This window comes from Aplidium turbinatum, chromosome 13 (assembly GCF_918807975.1).
Source record: "Aplidium turbinatum chromosome 13, kaAplTurb1.1, whole genome shotgun sequence".
In the NCBI taxonomy this organism is placed as follows: domain Eukaryota; kingdom Metazoa; phylum Chordata; class Ascidiacea; order Aplousobranchia; family Polyclinidae; genus Aplidium; species Aplidium turbinatum.
Genome location: NC_137484.1, coordinates 24,511,411 through 24,526,969, shown reverse-complemented (window position 1 = coordinate 24,526,969; position 15,559 = coordinate 24,511,411). Strand labels below are relative to the sequence as shown.

The 15,559-nt window shown below is 42.5% G+C and overlaps 1 protein-coding gene across 5 annotated transcripts; it reads right to left on the bottom strand.

Moving 5' to 3' along the window:
- Window positions 1-87: 87 nt before the first annotated feature.
- Window positions 88-13,782, bottom strand: LOC145781899 (regulator of MON1-CCZ1 complex-like). 5 transcript variants are annotated; one of them, XM_082593585.1, is made up of 19 exons: window positions 13,655-13,782; window positions 9,159-9,320; window positions 8,677-8,736; window positions 7,773-7,859; window positions 7,336-7,407; window positions 5,359-5,424; window positions 4,984-5,078; window positions 4,680-4,766; window positions 4,337-4,442; window positions 3,937-4,048; window positions 3,819-3,869; window positions 3,566-3,678; window positions 3,296-3,365; window positions 3,112-3,218; window positions 2,590-2,778; window positions 2,267-2,440; window positions 1,751-1,804; window positions 1,318-1,483; window positions 88-227 (listed from the first exon to the last, which is right to left on the bottom strand). In XM_082593585.1, exons 1-19 carry the CDS (start codon window positions 13,748-13,750, stop codon window positions 163-165), a joined length of 1,932 nt encoding a protein of 643 aa, XP_082449711.1. In that variant the 5' UTR covers window positions 13,751-13,782; the 3' UTR covers window positions 88-162. The 5 variants fall into 5 exon arrangements, 4 of the variants coding, with proteins under 4 accessions (XP_082449711.1, XP_082449710.1, XP_082449712.1 ...); XM_082593584.1 differs by lacking the exon at window positions 13,655-13,782 and adding an exon at window positions 10,310-10,607; XM_082593586.1 differs by lacking the exons at window positions 3,937-4,048; window positions 13,655-13,782 and adding an exon at window positions 10,310-10,607 and having other exon boundaries at window positions 3,821-3,869.
- Window positions 13,783-15,559: the final 1,777 nt, after the last annotated feature.

Genomic DNA, 15,559 nt, shown 5'->3' with positions numbered 1-15,559 from the left:
TCCCATCTCACTGCGCGGAAGCGACCAGTTAGTTCAATGCAAGAACTTGCTGATTACAAATTACGTCATCATCTTGTCTCGTCCGATCTTGAACGTCGCCTTCGAAGGTTCCAAACCCCCGTCACACATGATTGCACACTGCTGACATCACAATCGCAGGGTTCACGCGGCGGTCTTGTTCCCGAAGAGTTTGATGTAGTGTTTCGTGTATTCGCTACAGCGATCGGCTGAAATGAATTGGAACAATGTTGAAAGAGACAGCCTGGGTGCGATGAAAGATTGTCCTACCTGGAGCTATGTACGGTGGTTAGCTTTGAAAGCCAATCTTCAAGAAGTGTCTTGTCAAGGTGCATGCTCTTGAGCGGTATCGAACCACTGTCCTTTCAAACACGTGTACGACAAGACGATCAACAATGGGTGGAACGGGGGCGTTTCATGCGTCACCGTCGCATGCGTCATAGGTGTAGGGGTCGCACCCACAAAAGGGTTCACAAAAGGTGTAAGGGTCGAACACCGTCCTTTCGAACGCGTGTTCGACCGGACGATTAACAATGGATGGATCGTCCACAACACCGTCGCATGCGTCATAGGAGCAGGGGTCGCACCCACAAAACTTTTGATGTGTGGATAATTCGGACAGAAATTTGTTTAATTGAAACTGCATTTTATATTTTAACAGATTGGCAAAAGATTTAACAATTTGGATAATTTGCATGTTTCATATCTTTGAGTGACGACATAATTCAATTTTTAACTAGCAAAGAAAAATGGCCAAAATTGTTGCGAAAAAAAATTGGGCATAGTCAGAACAGTGTGGAATGCATATTTGTTGCAACCTAATTGCCAGTAGGCCTAGATGAAAAATGGTGACATGTTTTGTTGCAAATCTTTTTCGGGCACAATTATATTTGGGCAGCATTTCTTTCGCGCCCCCAAAAATAACCTTCTACGGCATGCGTGGTGATCGGCCTACAAGGGTTCGTCGAGAGCACGCGATTGTAGGCTAGGCACAGATCAAACAATTATATTTGAAGAAGGATGAGGGCTTACTTGCTCTTTCAACACCGCGCATGGGCACTACACACATTTGAAGCGGACCGAGACTTGAAGCTCAAATAACAAACAACAGTGTCACCAACCTGATACTATGAGTCAACAAAGCCATGTTCTGATAAATCATCCTTCACGCAAACAAATATGGCAATTTTAGTTCCAATATCCAAATCGATGTTACGGTGATCACCGAACTGGACGGTGCAATGTGTTTCATACAATTGACGCAAATACAACGTTAACAGACGTCAATAGTGAACTCACCATCAGCAAACTGCGCTTTCCCGTTCAATCGAAGGTTGCGCGACTCGAAGAACTTGTAGACCGAGTAGAAAAGCATGTCGTCATGCATGGATGCACTCAGGAACTTCTTGGCGGGAACCAGATCAGTCATTCCAACATGACGAATGAATCGGAGAGCGGGAAGTATCTGGGGAGGAGGGACATCATGAGGATGCGAGGGATGGTCGCTAATGAAAAAAATCTTTATCCCCCAAATACGAATTCCTCTTGAGAATCCTGGCAGTTTCACAAACTTGTAGAGTGTAGTAGAGGCTTTTGAACCACTGTAGCAAGCTCGGCTACCGAGATTGACTGAGAAGTTTCCGAATTAAAATCCCACATTATTATCGCATTCACGTCATCACATTGTAGTTTGACGCAAAAAACGTTACGATTATGACGCAATAAGTCTCACCATCTGTTTGGAGAGCATGACTTCGATGACTTGCTCGTCAGATGTTGCCAGGCGCTGCGGAGGAAGATCGATTACAATGGTTGGCATGGAAACAAGTTGCAGCGTCAGACAATCAGTTTGAAGAAACTTCATGCGAAGAAAACTTTGCCTTCAAACGTCACATGACGCTGTTCTACGTCACGTTTGCCAACTTGCGTGAGGGACTTCCCCAGCGTCGCATGATATTTGAACAAATGTCTTAATCACGGAACAACTCTACAAAATGGAATCAATTAAAAACAAGCCGCCAAAAAGACTTTATCCAGCACACGCAAGGTCTTGTCCATAACAACCAGCCCTTCACAATCCGCTACCAACAATACGAGCTCGGGCTGAGATATTATGAAACAATTGACGTCATGTTATCGGAGACTCAACTTTCCTTCGAACAATCAATAACTTGAAATACAAACTGCAAGAGCACGAGTCGGTGATTGAGGCCCGCAGTGTTTATGACGTAATAAAAAAAGAGCCTACCTTCAACATGTCCAGGGCCAGTTGAAAGCAAAGGGGGTGGGTGCTCTCTAGCGACAACAAGAGGCATGCGGCCGGATGGGAATCTTCGATGACATTGTGTCGTAGCAGTTGCTGCAGGAGGAAGTGGCCGCCCCCATGAACCAGTGTGCTTATAAGCAGCTTGCTGATGCAATGCTGAAATTGACGTTGAAAAGACGTGAAAGAGTGCCGCAATTACAGCGGGCGACATCTTAGTGACATCAAACGCCCTCCTCGGCACAAACACACATCCAGTAAGTTGCGAGTTGAACTCTCAGCGGCGCCCGACACATCGCGATCCTCACCATCGGTTTGATCTTGAAGCTGTCGAGCGACTTCATGTACTCCGTCATAACCGCCACCTTGAACTGGTAGGCCACGTCACAATCGTCGACGAACGGCTCCAGGAGATGGGTGAATACGTCACTTTGGTCCAACGTCACCCAGGCGCGGTGGTAGGGCGTGTGCGTCACATCCGGTTGGAACTGCAACTTCTACAAGAAATGTGACGATACGGTGACGAATGTGTGACGTCTATATAAATCTAACCAGGGATTCACTGAAACATAAAAAACCTGCGACATATCACTGAACAACTTGAGCAAACTTATCTTCCGACACAGTTTTCCACTACCACCTTCTGACAAAGCATGTAAAATGGCAGCATCATCTAATCACAATCCACAATATCCCGCGGCGGAATGACGATCACTCCCCCATAAACATTGGTCGTGAAAAACACGTGAAAAACACGTGAAATTCTGAGGAAACTCGTGTAATACACGTGTATTTCTCGTGTTTTTACGAGCCAATGTTTATGGGGTCACCTTATGGAAGTGCTGCTCAGCGTCTATGTAGTCCTTGTAGACCTGGTTGAGCTTGGAGAAGAAGGAAGATACTTGTGCAAGAGGAGCCTGACTCTTCGGATGCAAAGCTGGAAGTTAGGAGCAGAGTCAGCAGATGTAGTTGCTAAAGTTACATAAAGTTAAACCACAAATTCTATCAACAAACCTGACTTGAAAACCTCAATAATGGTTCCCTTGCTGCCTTTCCTTAAAAGCAGAAAATCCAAAAGTAAACACTGTAAAAACATAGGGAAACACTGATGAAGTCGTCCGTTGTAGGGAAGAGATGTTTGAAGGAAGATAACTTCTCAAAAAATCATGCGAACAATATCGATCTCACTTGAACGGAAGTACACGAGGTCACTTGTGTTAAGCTGTGTACGACGAACACATCGAAAACTTACGTCGTTTTAACGTTAAATTGCGTTGAACCAACCTGGTCCTGGAACATATCAACAATGTCCGGGAGGTTGATCTTCAGGTTCCACATGCATCCAAGAGCGGCATCGATCACGAGGTTCGGACGGAAGACAATCCACGTCTGTGCGTCTGGAACGAGAGCGATGGGCATCGGTTCGAATATTCGTCAAAGCATCGCACGATAACACGAGACAGGCTAGCTAGCGATGACGTCATTTACCCGGAAGTCAGTAACAATCACAATTGGTTATCTCACAAACATCACTCACACAGTTCAACTTCTTTCTCGACGACAGTGTTGCCAGAATTGATGCTGAACTCTGAAATAATAAAACGTTAAAAGAATTGGAAACCCTGGTATTTTCAAACAAAAATAGCAACCCCCACCTTGGGTCTTCATCTGGTAGGGGCGGATTGGGAGGGGGTGCACCAGGGGGTCCAAGTAGACAACGTTCGACCGTGACACACCTGGTAGCTTGATGTCGAATATCATTGATGTCTAAACAACGTTAAATATCATAGAAACAACAAAGATATCCGCCACAGCAGGCCACTGTGAAGCACACGAGGAAAGTGGTTTTGATCTTGCAGGAAAATGTTGATAAAGTTTCAAATAGAAACTCTGCATAAAAAACAACCAAAAATGATGTGAACACATAGACGCATGGACCAATGAGGACAGCGGGAAGACAGCCACGTATTCTAGAGTAAACTTTTCATTTGATTGAATTAGATCCTGGGGGTTAGGTGGGGCTCAAAGACAACGCCCCCTCCTTTTCGTCCCTACCTTGGACACTTGGTGGTGCGCCACGACGAGGTTGTCGACGATGCTGAAGGCAAATCTTCCAACCAATCCGAGCTGGAGGATGAACGACTTCCGCACAGCGCTGTCCCTAATGGGGTACACATTCGGTCACCATCAATTGCATAAGAACAAGTTAACAACAACTACTCAGTCGATTTGAGAGGGAGTCGCTCCCCGGATAGCAAATCAACCGTTTTTGATATCAATTCAACGTCTGGAGACGTTAAATCAACGTAAAAATTGGTTGATTTGTTGTCTGGGTCTGAGACGCCATATTGTGCGACACAACCAACCACTCAACACACGGAGCTCAATTGGAACCAACTTGTTGAGGAGATAAAGATCCAGATGACACTTCTCGCTGCTGTTGGGAACGGGATGACGTAGGACACCAGCGTACAAGGTGTGGTACCTGCAAGTACGTCATATCGGTTGACGTCACAACGTAGCTACTGGCAACGTGATTATTCTATACTTCGCGTCAATCAAACGTGTTTTTATCACATTCTTTACAACAAAATAGTCCAAACTACTGCCACCACTATATGTTCACAATGACTACAAACGCTTGAGACTCTAACAGAGCGAGACATTGTTATTCAAGATATCAACGACAATTTGATGCTCACAAGTTGCACAGTATGACGTCACGTTCTTGGAGACGCGCGTTGGGTGTCCCGGATGTTTCAATCTCGAATCCCTTCAGCTGAATCAACTTGCCGTCCTGAAGATGTAGAACAGACTTTGATTGACTGAAACCTGACGTCAATCTATCACAAGGAGGGATCGACTTTCTTGGATTTGCCAGTCGTTTCACCCCTGACTTGTGGCAAGTTAAATGAGGTGGGGGTCCAAAACCAAACCCAATCTCCAACACATTAAGTTTGAATGTCTGGGTGCCCAACATGGAATTAACCAAATGGCCTGGCCTGGAAGCGAACCCAGGACCGGGTAACAATGAGACACCAACTTTCTGCACAAAAACATAAAGTCGCTTGACTCACCTTCACATGGAAGGGCACGAGCAACCCCCCGTCCCCTGATGACGCAAGCAACACCGATGCCTCAGGCTGCAAAGAACAAGATTCAGTTCAAACAAGTATCAAGATCTTCAATGAAGGTCAAGGGGCGACCTTGTAGGCAAGATTGTTACTACCAACTACCTTGTAGGATTCCAATGTCTGTATACAAAATGTTCCCCAACGATTATTACAAAACACAGATCGATGCCGTCCCCTCGTGGCAGGTTGAAGTCGCAATAAGCAACCAACATGGCGGACACCAGATAATCGAGCCTAGTGTAGGGTTACCATATTTGAAAAAGCAAAATTCCGGACAGTGCATGACTATTTTCATGAGACCATATATATGCGCTACCGAAATGCTAAAGCTGCAAACGTTGTACGATGCTCATGCTAAAGCGCCAGCTACCGAAATGAAAAGTATTGTCTTCTGTCACGAGCAGAATCTCACACCAGGCAGGGTAAGCACTCTCTAAATATAGCTACGGACCGTCACTGAAAAAAATCTCAACTTCAGAGTGAAAAATAATAATGAGAATTAGTTTGTGCCGAAAAAGGAAGAACAGCAATTACATGCTTCAAACAAATTAAAGACACGCTTGTAAGTCAAGTCACTACAAATTTACTCTTCTGACCATGCATATTTTTCTGAAGATCTAATTCTCTTCAATAAGGCCTTGTGTGATTTCAAAAATGAGAAAAATTCACTACAGCACATATCTTTGAAATTATATTGAAAAGTCAATATGCCTTTCATAGTCGCAACGCTCAACTTGTTTCTTTCTTTAGTCCACTGACTTTGTATCAGTGAAAAGAGTCTCTCTACATTGGCATTGTGGGATGTAACAGCAAAGAAAAACTATACAATCCTTAAAATTTCTGAGTGGCATGTGATGTTCGTAGACTGATCGAAATATTTGCACCATTTCTTATGCGTTGGCGATTTAATAAATTCTTCGTCTTGTAGGTAACTTTCCACAAACTGCTTCAAGTTACAGATTTGGTCAAAGTACTTTGCATCGTCCACATCAACCCCCTTACCAATCAGATATTCCAGGCAAGGCTCCACATCCTTCTAACTTGGTATCTCGTTCAAGGTCATCCATTTGAAACAAGCAAACTCTTCCATTGGTTTCATCCATTTGTACAGCACAGGTACTCCAAGCATCTCTCATAGAGGTTTGCAACTTCGGAAAGAAAATTGTTACATTCATCTTCATATCCCTCTTCTCTTTTTTCAACTAAAAGCCTTTCAACTTTCAAGGACATAAAGTTTTCATTCTTCCTTTCCACAAGCACTTTACGAACCAGCTCCAAATTTTCTAGCACTTCTGCAACGGAATTGTTTTCTCTCTCAACTACTTGAATACGTCCATGAAACACGGACATAGCAGAAATAACCTAAAAAATTTGTTCGAGTGAAATAATCACTGCAACGAACCGAATACCTGACGTAATGTATGTTAAAAAAACAAATTATAAACCAAAAAAAAACAGAAAAATAAAAAAAATAATAAACCAAATCGAAAAAAAAATAAACCAAACGGTTGCAAAATAAACCAGATTTGGTTTTAAAAAGACTAAAATGGTAACACTGACTTCTAAGTGGTAAACATCATTGATAAGGAAAACGCTCTGTTGCATCATAATTCCGTACAACCTCGTAGTAAAAAAAATGCACACGGTACGAAATAACAATGTTCTGGATTGGCAGTGTGCACAGTACGATTGCAGATGCAGTAAAATGAGCTGGCTGAGCGAATTTTCTAGGACACTCCTAATTTACAGGATTATTCCCGCAATTTTAATTCCCCAAAACGCCCATCATAAAATTCCGGACATTTGAGCATTTTTTAAAATTCCTCCCGGACGCAAAATTTAACCCTAAATTCCGGACATGTCCGGAATTTTCCGGACGGTATGGCAACCCTAGCCTAGTGACATCACTCGGGTACTCACCGAGAAGACGGACCAGTGCAGTGTCATTGTGACGCTTTTGATCAGTTTGAGGTAGCGACGCTCGGTGTTCAGCTGGAGGTGATCACGTGATGTGTTGATGAAAATAAACAGAATAAAATTATTATCCTCACGCATTGTTCCATTGTCGCAGCATCGAGCCGACTTTGAAAGGTCGTCAATTCATTAAAATGTTTATTTCACATTTGCAAACAACAAAACTGCACCTCGCTACTCATCGCCAGCCTAGCTCATATTATTGCCACTGGAGGCTCCAACTAGCGGTCATCTTTCTATTTTGCTTCAAAGAAGCCTGGTCTTCATCCCGAAACATCAGGGTCGATCAGTTGCCTGCAGTGGCTCCTCCATTTGTTTACGTTGACAAAACGTATGGCACAGACTTGCACGACACAAGATCGCGACACAGAGAAGCGACTGACCTGATAGAATTCGACGCCGCGCTCGGTGGCGAAGATGAGCTCGTCGGGGGACACCCAGTGGAAGGTTCGGATCTTGTTGTTGCGGCCCTGGAGTACAATGGGGGTTATATGGGGAAGGAGTACAATGGGGGTTATAAGGGGACGGAGTCCAATGGGGGTTATAAGGGGACGGAGTACAATGGGGGTTATATGGGGACGGAGTACAATGGAGGTTATAAGGGGACAAAGTACAGTGGGGGTTATAAGGGGACGGAGTACAATGGGGATTATATGGGGACGGAGTACAATGGGGGTTATATGGGGACGGAGTACAATGGGGGTTTTATGGGGACGGAGTACAATGGGGGTTATATGGGGACGGAGTACAATGGGGGTTATAAGAGAATGAAGTACAATGGGGGTTATATGGGGACGGAGTACAATGGGGGTTATAAAAGGATGGAGTACAATGGGGGTTATATGGTGACGGAGAACAATGGGGGTTATATGGAGACGGAGTACAATGGGGTTATATAGGGACGGAGTACTATGGGGGTTATAAGAGGATGGAGTACAATGGGGGTTATATGGGGATGGAGTACAATGGGGGTTATATGGGGACGGAGTACAATGGGGGTTATACGGGGATGGAGTACAATGGGGGTTATATGGGGACGGAGTACAATTGGGGTTATAAGGGGATGGAGTACAATGGGGGTTATCCGGGGATGGAGTACAATGGGGGTTATGTGGGGATGGAGGGTAGAGCAGCAGCGCTTCCCAACCAACAAAATATTGTAAATATTTAGCAAACGTTGACCTTGAGCAGTACTTCAGGGGGACAACCGAATTGTTGAGCATTGTGGGTAACCGATGACGTCGTTCTTGCAATAATTCGACGTTACACAACGCAAAATAAACGTACCTTGCAGGTTTGCGAGTATTCGATGGGGTCGGTTGCTCCGTGCTCGAAGTTGGAGAATTCCTGAACAAAATCATCGTCAGTCGTTTGTAAAAAAAGCTTGACCAGGGTAACGTCATTACTGACGTCACAATACCTTCCACTTTAATTAAAGATCGACACAATATTGCACTTCCTATAAAGCGCGTTACAATGGAGCATCGCGAATGCGCATCATCGTGGTTCCGGCCTGGGAGTAACATGGCGCCGGTTCTATCATTTGTTTGAGAATTAAGGTGGAACAAGCGCTGTCCATCACGTGATATGTAACTATGGCAACAAAAGCTTTCCAAAGTTTAACGGAAGCGGCGAAGGAAAATTCAATGAATAGGATTCCGAGTTGTATCTTTTTCTTCGCGACATTTTTTTTTAAAGAATTTTTCTTACAAAGAACTAAGATCTTCCGACGTTTCCTTGCAAGTACAGCGACTCAGAAACGTCCTTACCACGGATCGGTCGCTCCTTTGCAGAGCCAGGACTTTGTGTTGGTGGGAAAACTTGACGGAGACAAGAGGACCACGGTCCTTGAGAAGAAAAGTGAACTCGCACCTGTCGGTTGGTCCCTTCACTACGACCCCTGTCTCGCCCCCAGACCTCACCGCAAACACCTAGAAACATGGGATCCATGATGACATTGGAATGATGGGATGAGCTACAAAGCCACCACGTGACCTTATTGCGAAGATGACTGTCACGATTTCTTTCTATCTCTTACCAGGAAAAAGACTTGGAAAGATTCAATGACGTAGTTTTATGGGTCAAACCGAAAAGCAGTCAATTAAATTCACGGATAGTTCTACTGGTGAAATGATATATAAAAACGCTTGAAGGACTCCAACGAATGGTTCACCACTTCCAACAATTAATCAAAGTAATAGTAAACAGCAATAGATTCCAATGCTTGCGACTATTGATCGAGTTTAACGTGATCCACTCACAGCTTCTCATACGATTCTAATTTCAATCAGAAATTATATTAGCATCAACTTTGCTTTACAGTACTCGTATTCAATATTTCCACTCTCGATCAACAATAATCTTTGCGTCTATTAACAACTGCTACTACTACAATAATGAACTCTCATCACCAACTCATCATAATACAACTCCCATAATAATAATCTCAGAATCTCAGAATAATCATTACACAAACTACACCACTATTTATAGTTGGCTGTTCAGTCCAATAACTTCGAGAAGATTACATCATAAAGAACCATCGTTCGGTCACGTAGCATTTAAATGTAAACAACCGAAGTCTATAGAAGGTCACGTAGGGAAAATGATTCCAGAAAACACGTTACATAATACAGATTTCGTCATCAGAGGTTACTTCAGGTCATAACCGACAATAACACATCGCACCAGAATTCCATAATGAAAACAACACGCTTGTTGAAGATACAAAGCAAGCCATCGCGAGGCATTTGCACCTTGATTGTGACATACGCCCCCCCTTAGAATATTGTTGCAAACAATATAACAACACAATCAATACAAAACACACCATAAAACAATTAATTACTCAATAATCAGTTCTCATAAGTCTATCGTTGCATGATCTACCAACGATAGCTTTTCTTAAAACAATAGTCACGTTTTCTGCGAAAGTCTCCAACGTCCTCAACATCTTCAGTGCATCGGCGAGCGAGATGACCCATCTTCCTACATCGGAAACACCTCCTCTCCGGACAGTCCTTGGCGAGATGACCTTCTTTATGACAGTTGTAGCAAGTCTTTTCATCAAAAGGGCAGCTCCTGGCTATGTGTCCAATCTCTCCACATCGGTAGCAATGGTTGTCACGGCAACGTCTGTTTTCCGAATGTCCGCCGTCAGCAACGCACTCCCTGGCGAAATGTCCGCGTCTACCGCATTTATAGCAAACTCCAAATGGTCGTCGCCTGCCTCTTCTCCTTGGTTCATCGCGCTCGTAATATCCGTCATCGTGAGATCGTTGCTGATTATCTGCAGAACAATCTCGAGCAAAGTGACCATTCTTGCCACAAGAATAACAAGTAAGTTCAGAATCTCTCTCAAAAACATTTCCGATTATCAGATCAACTAAAGAGTTTTGTAAACATAACGCTTTCACAGTCCCACTACAATACGGAGTTTCGATAGATATCATCGCTAACGGTCCTTGGATTGAAGTGGTATCTATTTTTGTCACATGGCCAGTTTTTCCCGTTAATTGACTGTCTTTAACCAAATCTCTCCTCACTATTATACCAGTAGAACCAGAATCACGTAAAACTTTTACCTTTTTGTCTCCAACTTTTCCATCCACTACTGGCAGGTGATCTTCAGGTATTATTTTTCCGCAAACATCTTCATCCGGATTCTCCTCGTCAAGCGTTGGTTTAGGAATCATTAACGCACAACCGCATCGATAAACGTCCGTGTCTTCATCTTTTCTAGACTGATTGGATCGGGACAACGACTTGTCCTTGCATTCCTTCGCTTCGTGTCCTTGCCTATTGCAACGATTGCACCACTTCCTCGATTCCTGATGATTTCTGTTAGTCTTCTTCCGGCAGTTAACAGACTTGTGACCTAAGCCATTACAATTAAAACAACGTACTTCTCTTGGAACAGCACCTCCTTTAGAATTATTTGTTTGCTCCTCGTCGTTATCGCATGACAACGTTTCTTCAGTCGACAACTTTTCATCATGAGCAACTAAGTACTGTTCTGCCACACTGGCTATGTCTTCTAGAGTCTTTGGACTTCTCTCCATTAAATAAACAGACAGGTCTTTTGAACATGAATCTGTAAATTGTTCCTTAACTATAAGGTTTGCCAATCCGTCCAATGATTGTTCGGCCCCCGAAAGTTCAAACCATTTTAATAAAAGGTTTCTCAACCGTTCAATAAATTGACCTGGACTTTCGTGTTTTTCAGGCTTTGCCTCACGGAATCTTTGACGGTATCCATGCTCGGTAAAATTGTATCGCTTTAACAGAGCTAACTTCAATCTGTCGTAGTTCATGGCTTCTTCTTGCGAAAGTCTTGAATATACATCAAGAGCTTGTCCCGATAATAACATGCTTAGCTGGGTAGCCCACGCCGACTTCTCCAATTTGGCTATTGTAGCATATCTTTCAAATCTTAACAGATAACTATCCAACTCATCTTTTTCTTCAACAAATGATGGCAAATCTGGACGTCTAACTTGCGCCACAATAACATCTCGAGCATTATCATTAGTAGAATTAGATCGCTCACCAATGTCCAGCTTTTGTCTTTCTAATTCAAGTTTTAACTTTTCCAATTCATATTGCGCTCTTCTTTCTTCAGCTTCTGCTTCGCGCTGCGCTTGTTTCTCTTCAGCTTCAAGTTCTGCTTTCCTTATTTCACGAGCAGCTCTTCTATCTTCTCTTTCGTCAGCTTCTCGCTGAGCTTTTTGGTCCATTATCTTGTGATACTCTTCCATCACAAACTGAGACTTCTCATTACCAGTCAGCCCCATTCGTTCAGCCATGCTCCCTAAGTCTTCAATCATCTCATGTTTGACAGTATCCGCCATCTTGACATTAATTTATTATTCTTTCAATAAATCTTTCGGTGTTCTTCGGTTTTTCTTTTTCGGTTTCCCGGACGAGCCCCCAGAATGTCACGATTTCTTTCTATCTCTTACCAGGAAAAAGACTTGGAAAGATTCAATGACGTAGTTTTATGGGTCAAACCGAAAAGCAGTCAATTAAATTCACGGATAGTTCTACTGGTGAAATGATATATAAAAACGCTTGAAGGACTCCAACGAATGGTTCACCACTTCCAACAATTAATCAAAGTAATAGTAAACAGCAATAGATTCCAATGCTTGCGACTATTGATCGAGTTTAACGTGATCCACTCACAGCTTCTCATACGATTCTAATTTCAATCAGAAATTATATTAGCATCAACTTTGCTTTACAGTACTCGTATTCAATATTTCCACTCTCGATCAACAATAATCTTTGCGTCTATTAACAACTGCTACTACTACAATAATGAACTCTCATCACCAACTCATCATAATACAACTCCCATAATAATAATCTCAGAATCTCAGAATAATCATTACACAAACTACACCACTATTTATAGTTGGCTGTTCAGTCCAATAACTTCGAGAAGATTACATCATAAAGAACCATCGTTCGGTCACGTAGCATTTAAATGTAAACAACCGAAGTCTATAGAAGGTCACGTAGGGAAAATGATTCCAGAAAACACGTTACATAATACAGATTTCGTCATCAGAGGTTACTTCAGGTCATAACCGACAATAACACATCGCACCAGAATTCCATAATGAAAACAACACGCTTGTTGAAGATACAAAGCAAGCCATCGCGAGGCATTTGCACCTTGATTGTGACAATGACGAAGCCCTAATAATTCTATTTGAATAATCCTCGCAAAACTAACACAATGGATTGAAGTCGCTGTGTTCGGTGGGTAATTAAACATAAAAACTTTTGGTAAGACAAATAAATCATTGGACCAATCAAAAGTCACAGGAACAGCGATTCAACCAATCAGAAAGTTACAAGTAAAACAGAGAAAAAACGCAAACATTTCTGATAGAAAGTAAAATCAGTGAATGTTCCGCCGTAACCAGCGTGGTCTAGTGGGCTAAGGCAAGGGAATACATTTCGATGACGTGGGTTCGATTTCCACCCCTGTTTCTCCTTCTGTAATTACCAAACAAAGTTCAAAGTAGGATCAACTCTCTGGCTGAATGTTAGAGGGGTCACAATTGGACGGTAGTCACTGAAACATGTTCTGACTGGTTGGCGGTGTCTTACAAGCTCTTACAACTGGCTACCGTTGTATTTAGTGACAGAATGACGATTGTTTGCCGTCGCGACACACCCCCTCCACGCCCATCGACGTCAATGAATAAGAAGATGAAATATTCGAAGCAACAGCGTTGCCTCCACAATGACCCACCTGCATGTTCGCTTCGTCATAGAAGACGTTTGTGACGCCACTGACGGGGTCGAACAGGACTGGACTCTTGCCAAGTTCCAAAAAGTGGGAGCTCATTGTTTAACTAATTACGTCTGAATGGGCGCAAACATACGACGAGTTAAAATAAGGGAGTATGTTTGAAAAGCAAAACAAAATACCTAACATATATAATGACTCCAACGTTTTCGACACGTACGTGTGTCCTCATAAGAAATTAAATCTGCAATATACATAAATGAAAAATTGTAAGATTAATTTGACTTCGCACTATAACTGTAACGACACTCCGGACTGAAAAGCACAAACTGAACAAATGATGCAAGAATGATCACGAGTAAATTATGCGGTGGGAAACAGATTACATGATGTGTAAACTACAGGCATGTGACAAACAATTAGAACACACACAAAAGGAACGATGAGCCACAAGCGAATAACTGCCTGTTGAGAGATGGATTGTTACGTTTGATTCTTAAGGCTTCCATGATCTTAGTCTGAAAATCAGATCTGCCTCGAGAGATCATTTTAAATTGGTCGATCGACACACGAGGACACACGTACGTGTAGAAAACGTTTGAGTTATTATGTTGTATACTTTGTTTGTGTAATCCATTATGTTAAACCAGCTAAGGTTACTTTGTTTTGCTTGTCTATGGTTCAAAAACAATCTCTCTACCAAAGCTTTACGTTTGAAAAGCTTCAGACATCTCGCGCAAACGAAGATGTCGTTGGAAAGCTGGATATATACGCGTCGGGTCATGGCATTGGTGGAGACGAAATCAAACGCGAGACACACCTGATAACCACGTCATGACGTCACCATCGATGACATCACATCCGCTTGCCAAGACGATATCCGACCCCTCGTATCCGACCCCTCCAACAATCAGTTACATCAGCAGCACCGACATTCCATACAAGACGTCAAATTGCACGATTCCATGATAGCGAAAGCATCATTAGGCCTACAATGATTCATAATAACGGGATGATCAACTCGGCTGCGATATCGGACAAGTGGAAGCGAAAGTACTGCCAGATATTATTTAAATTTTTGGAAGAAATATTTTTTTGGCTTTTTTAGAGTAGTGGTCGCCTAAAGCTTGTCTGTTTAAAACTTACCTGAAGTTTAAAGTTACACAAGATTGAGTTAAAGTAATTTGTAGTTTTGTCACTTTGCAATGAAAATGTGAATTCATCTACAAAACCTACATTGAGTAAAACTTACAGGTTTAAAAAGTATGTTATTAAGCATCTAAGACAAAAAAAAACCTTGAGAAACTTAAAATAGTATAAGTTTCGTCTGGTAAGTGTTGAAGTTGGTAATTATTATTCAGGTAATATATTTTATGCGCAGAATAAGGTTAAATTTGCAAAAAAAAATGATAGTTTGATAAGAAAATAATAAACTTGCTTTAGAATAGTTGTTTACGGGCAAGACTTGGGCGACTACTACTTTAAAAATGTAAATAATATTTTTTCAAAGCTTAAAAAATATCTGGCAACACTTTTGGCATCACTTGTCAGATATCGCAGCCAAGTTGGCGATCGCCTACTTCTACAAACCCCTGCTACAGACGTCACAATGCGCAGGCTCGGTCTCAATATCAGTGACGTCTGCAACGCCACGTCACACACAACACAAACGACCGGACACACAACACAATGAGGCCGCCCTGGTTGGAAGGCTGGTTCGAAAAGTATAGGCAAGTTCAAAAATAATAAGCCACTAATGGGAACAACACAGAATTTGGATTATAACGAACCAAACGTATTGTCGCCACAATAAAGTTGCACGCGCTGGGTTCATTTCGTGGGAAAAGTCATCGGAATGCTTGCCAGCGACATCTTGGGCTCAGTGTCTATGATATTTTGCGATGAACG

Bases quoted from the DNA above. Each gene is read 5' to 3' on its own strand.
- LOC145781899 (XM_082593584.1), bottom strand. From the start codon at position 10,456: ATGAAAAGACTTGCTACAACTGTCATAAAGAAGGTCATCTCGCCAAGG. The intron at 4,049-4,336 runs GTAGGGACGAAA...AACGTTGTTTAG, and splicing joins CGCACCACCAAGTGTCCAAG to ACATCAATGATATTCGACAT. The intron at 2,779-3,111 runs GTGACCCCATAA...CATTTCTTGTAG, and splicing joins CTGAGCAGCACTTCCATAAG to AAGTTGCAGTTCCAACCGGA.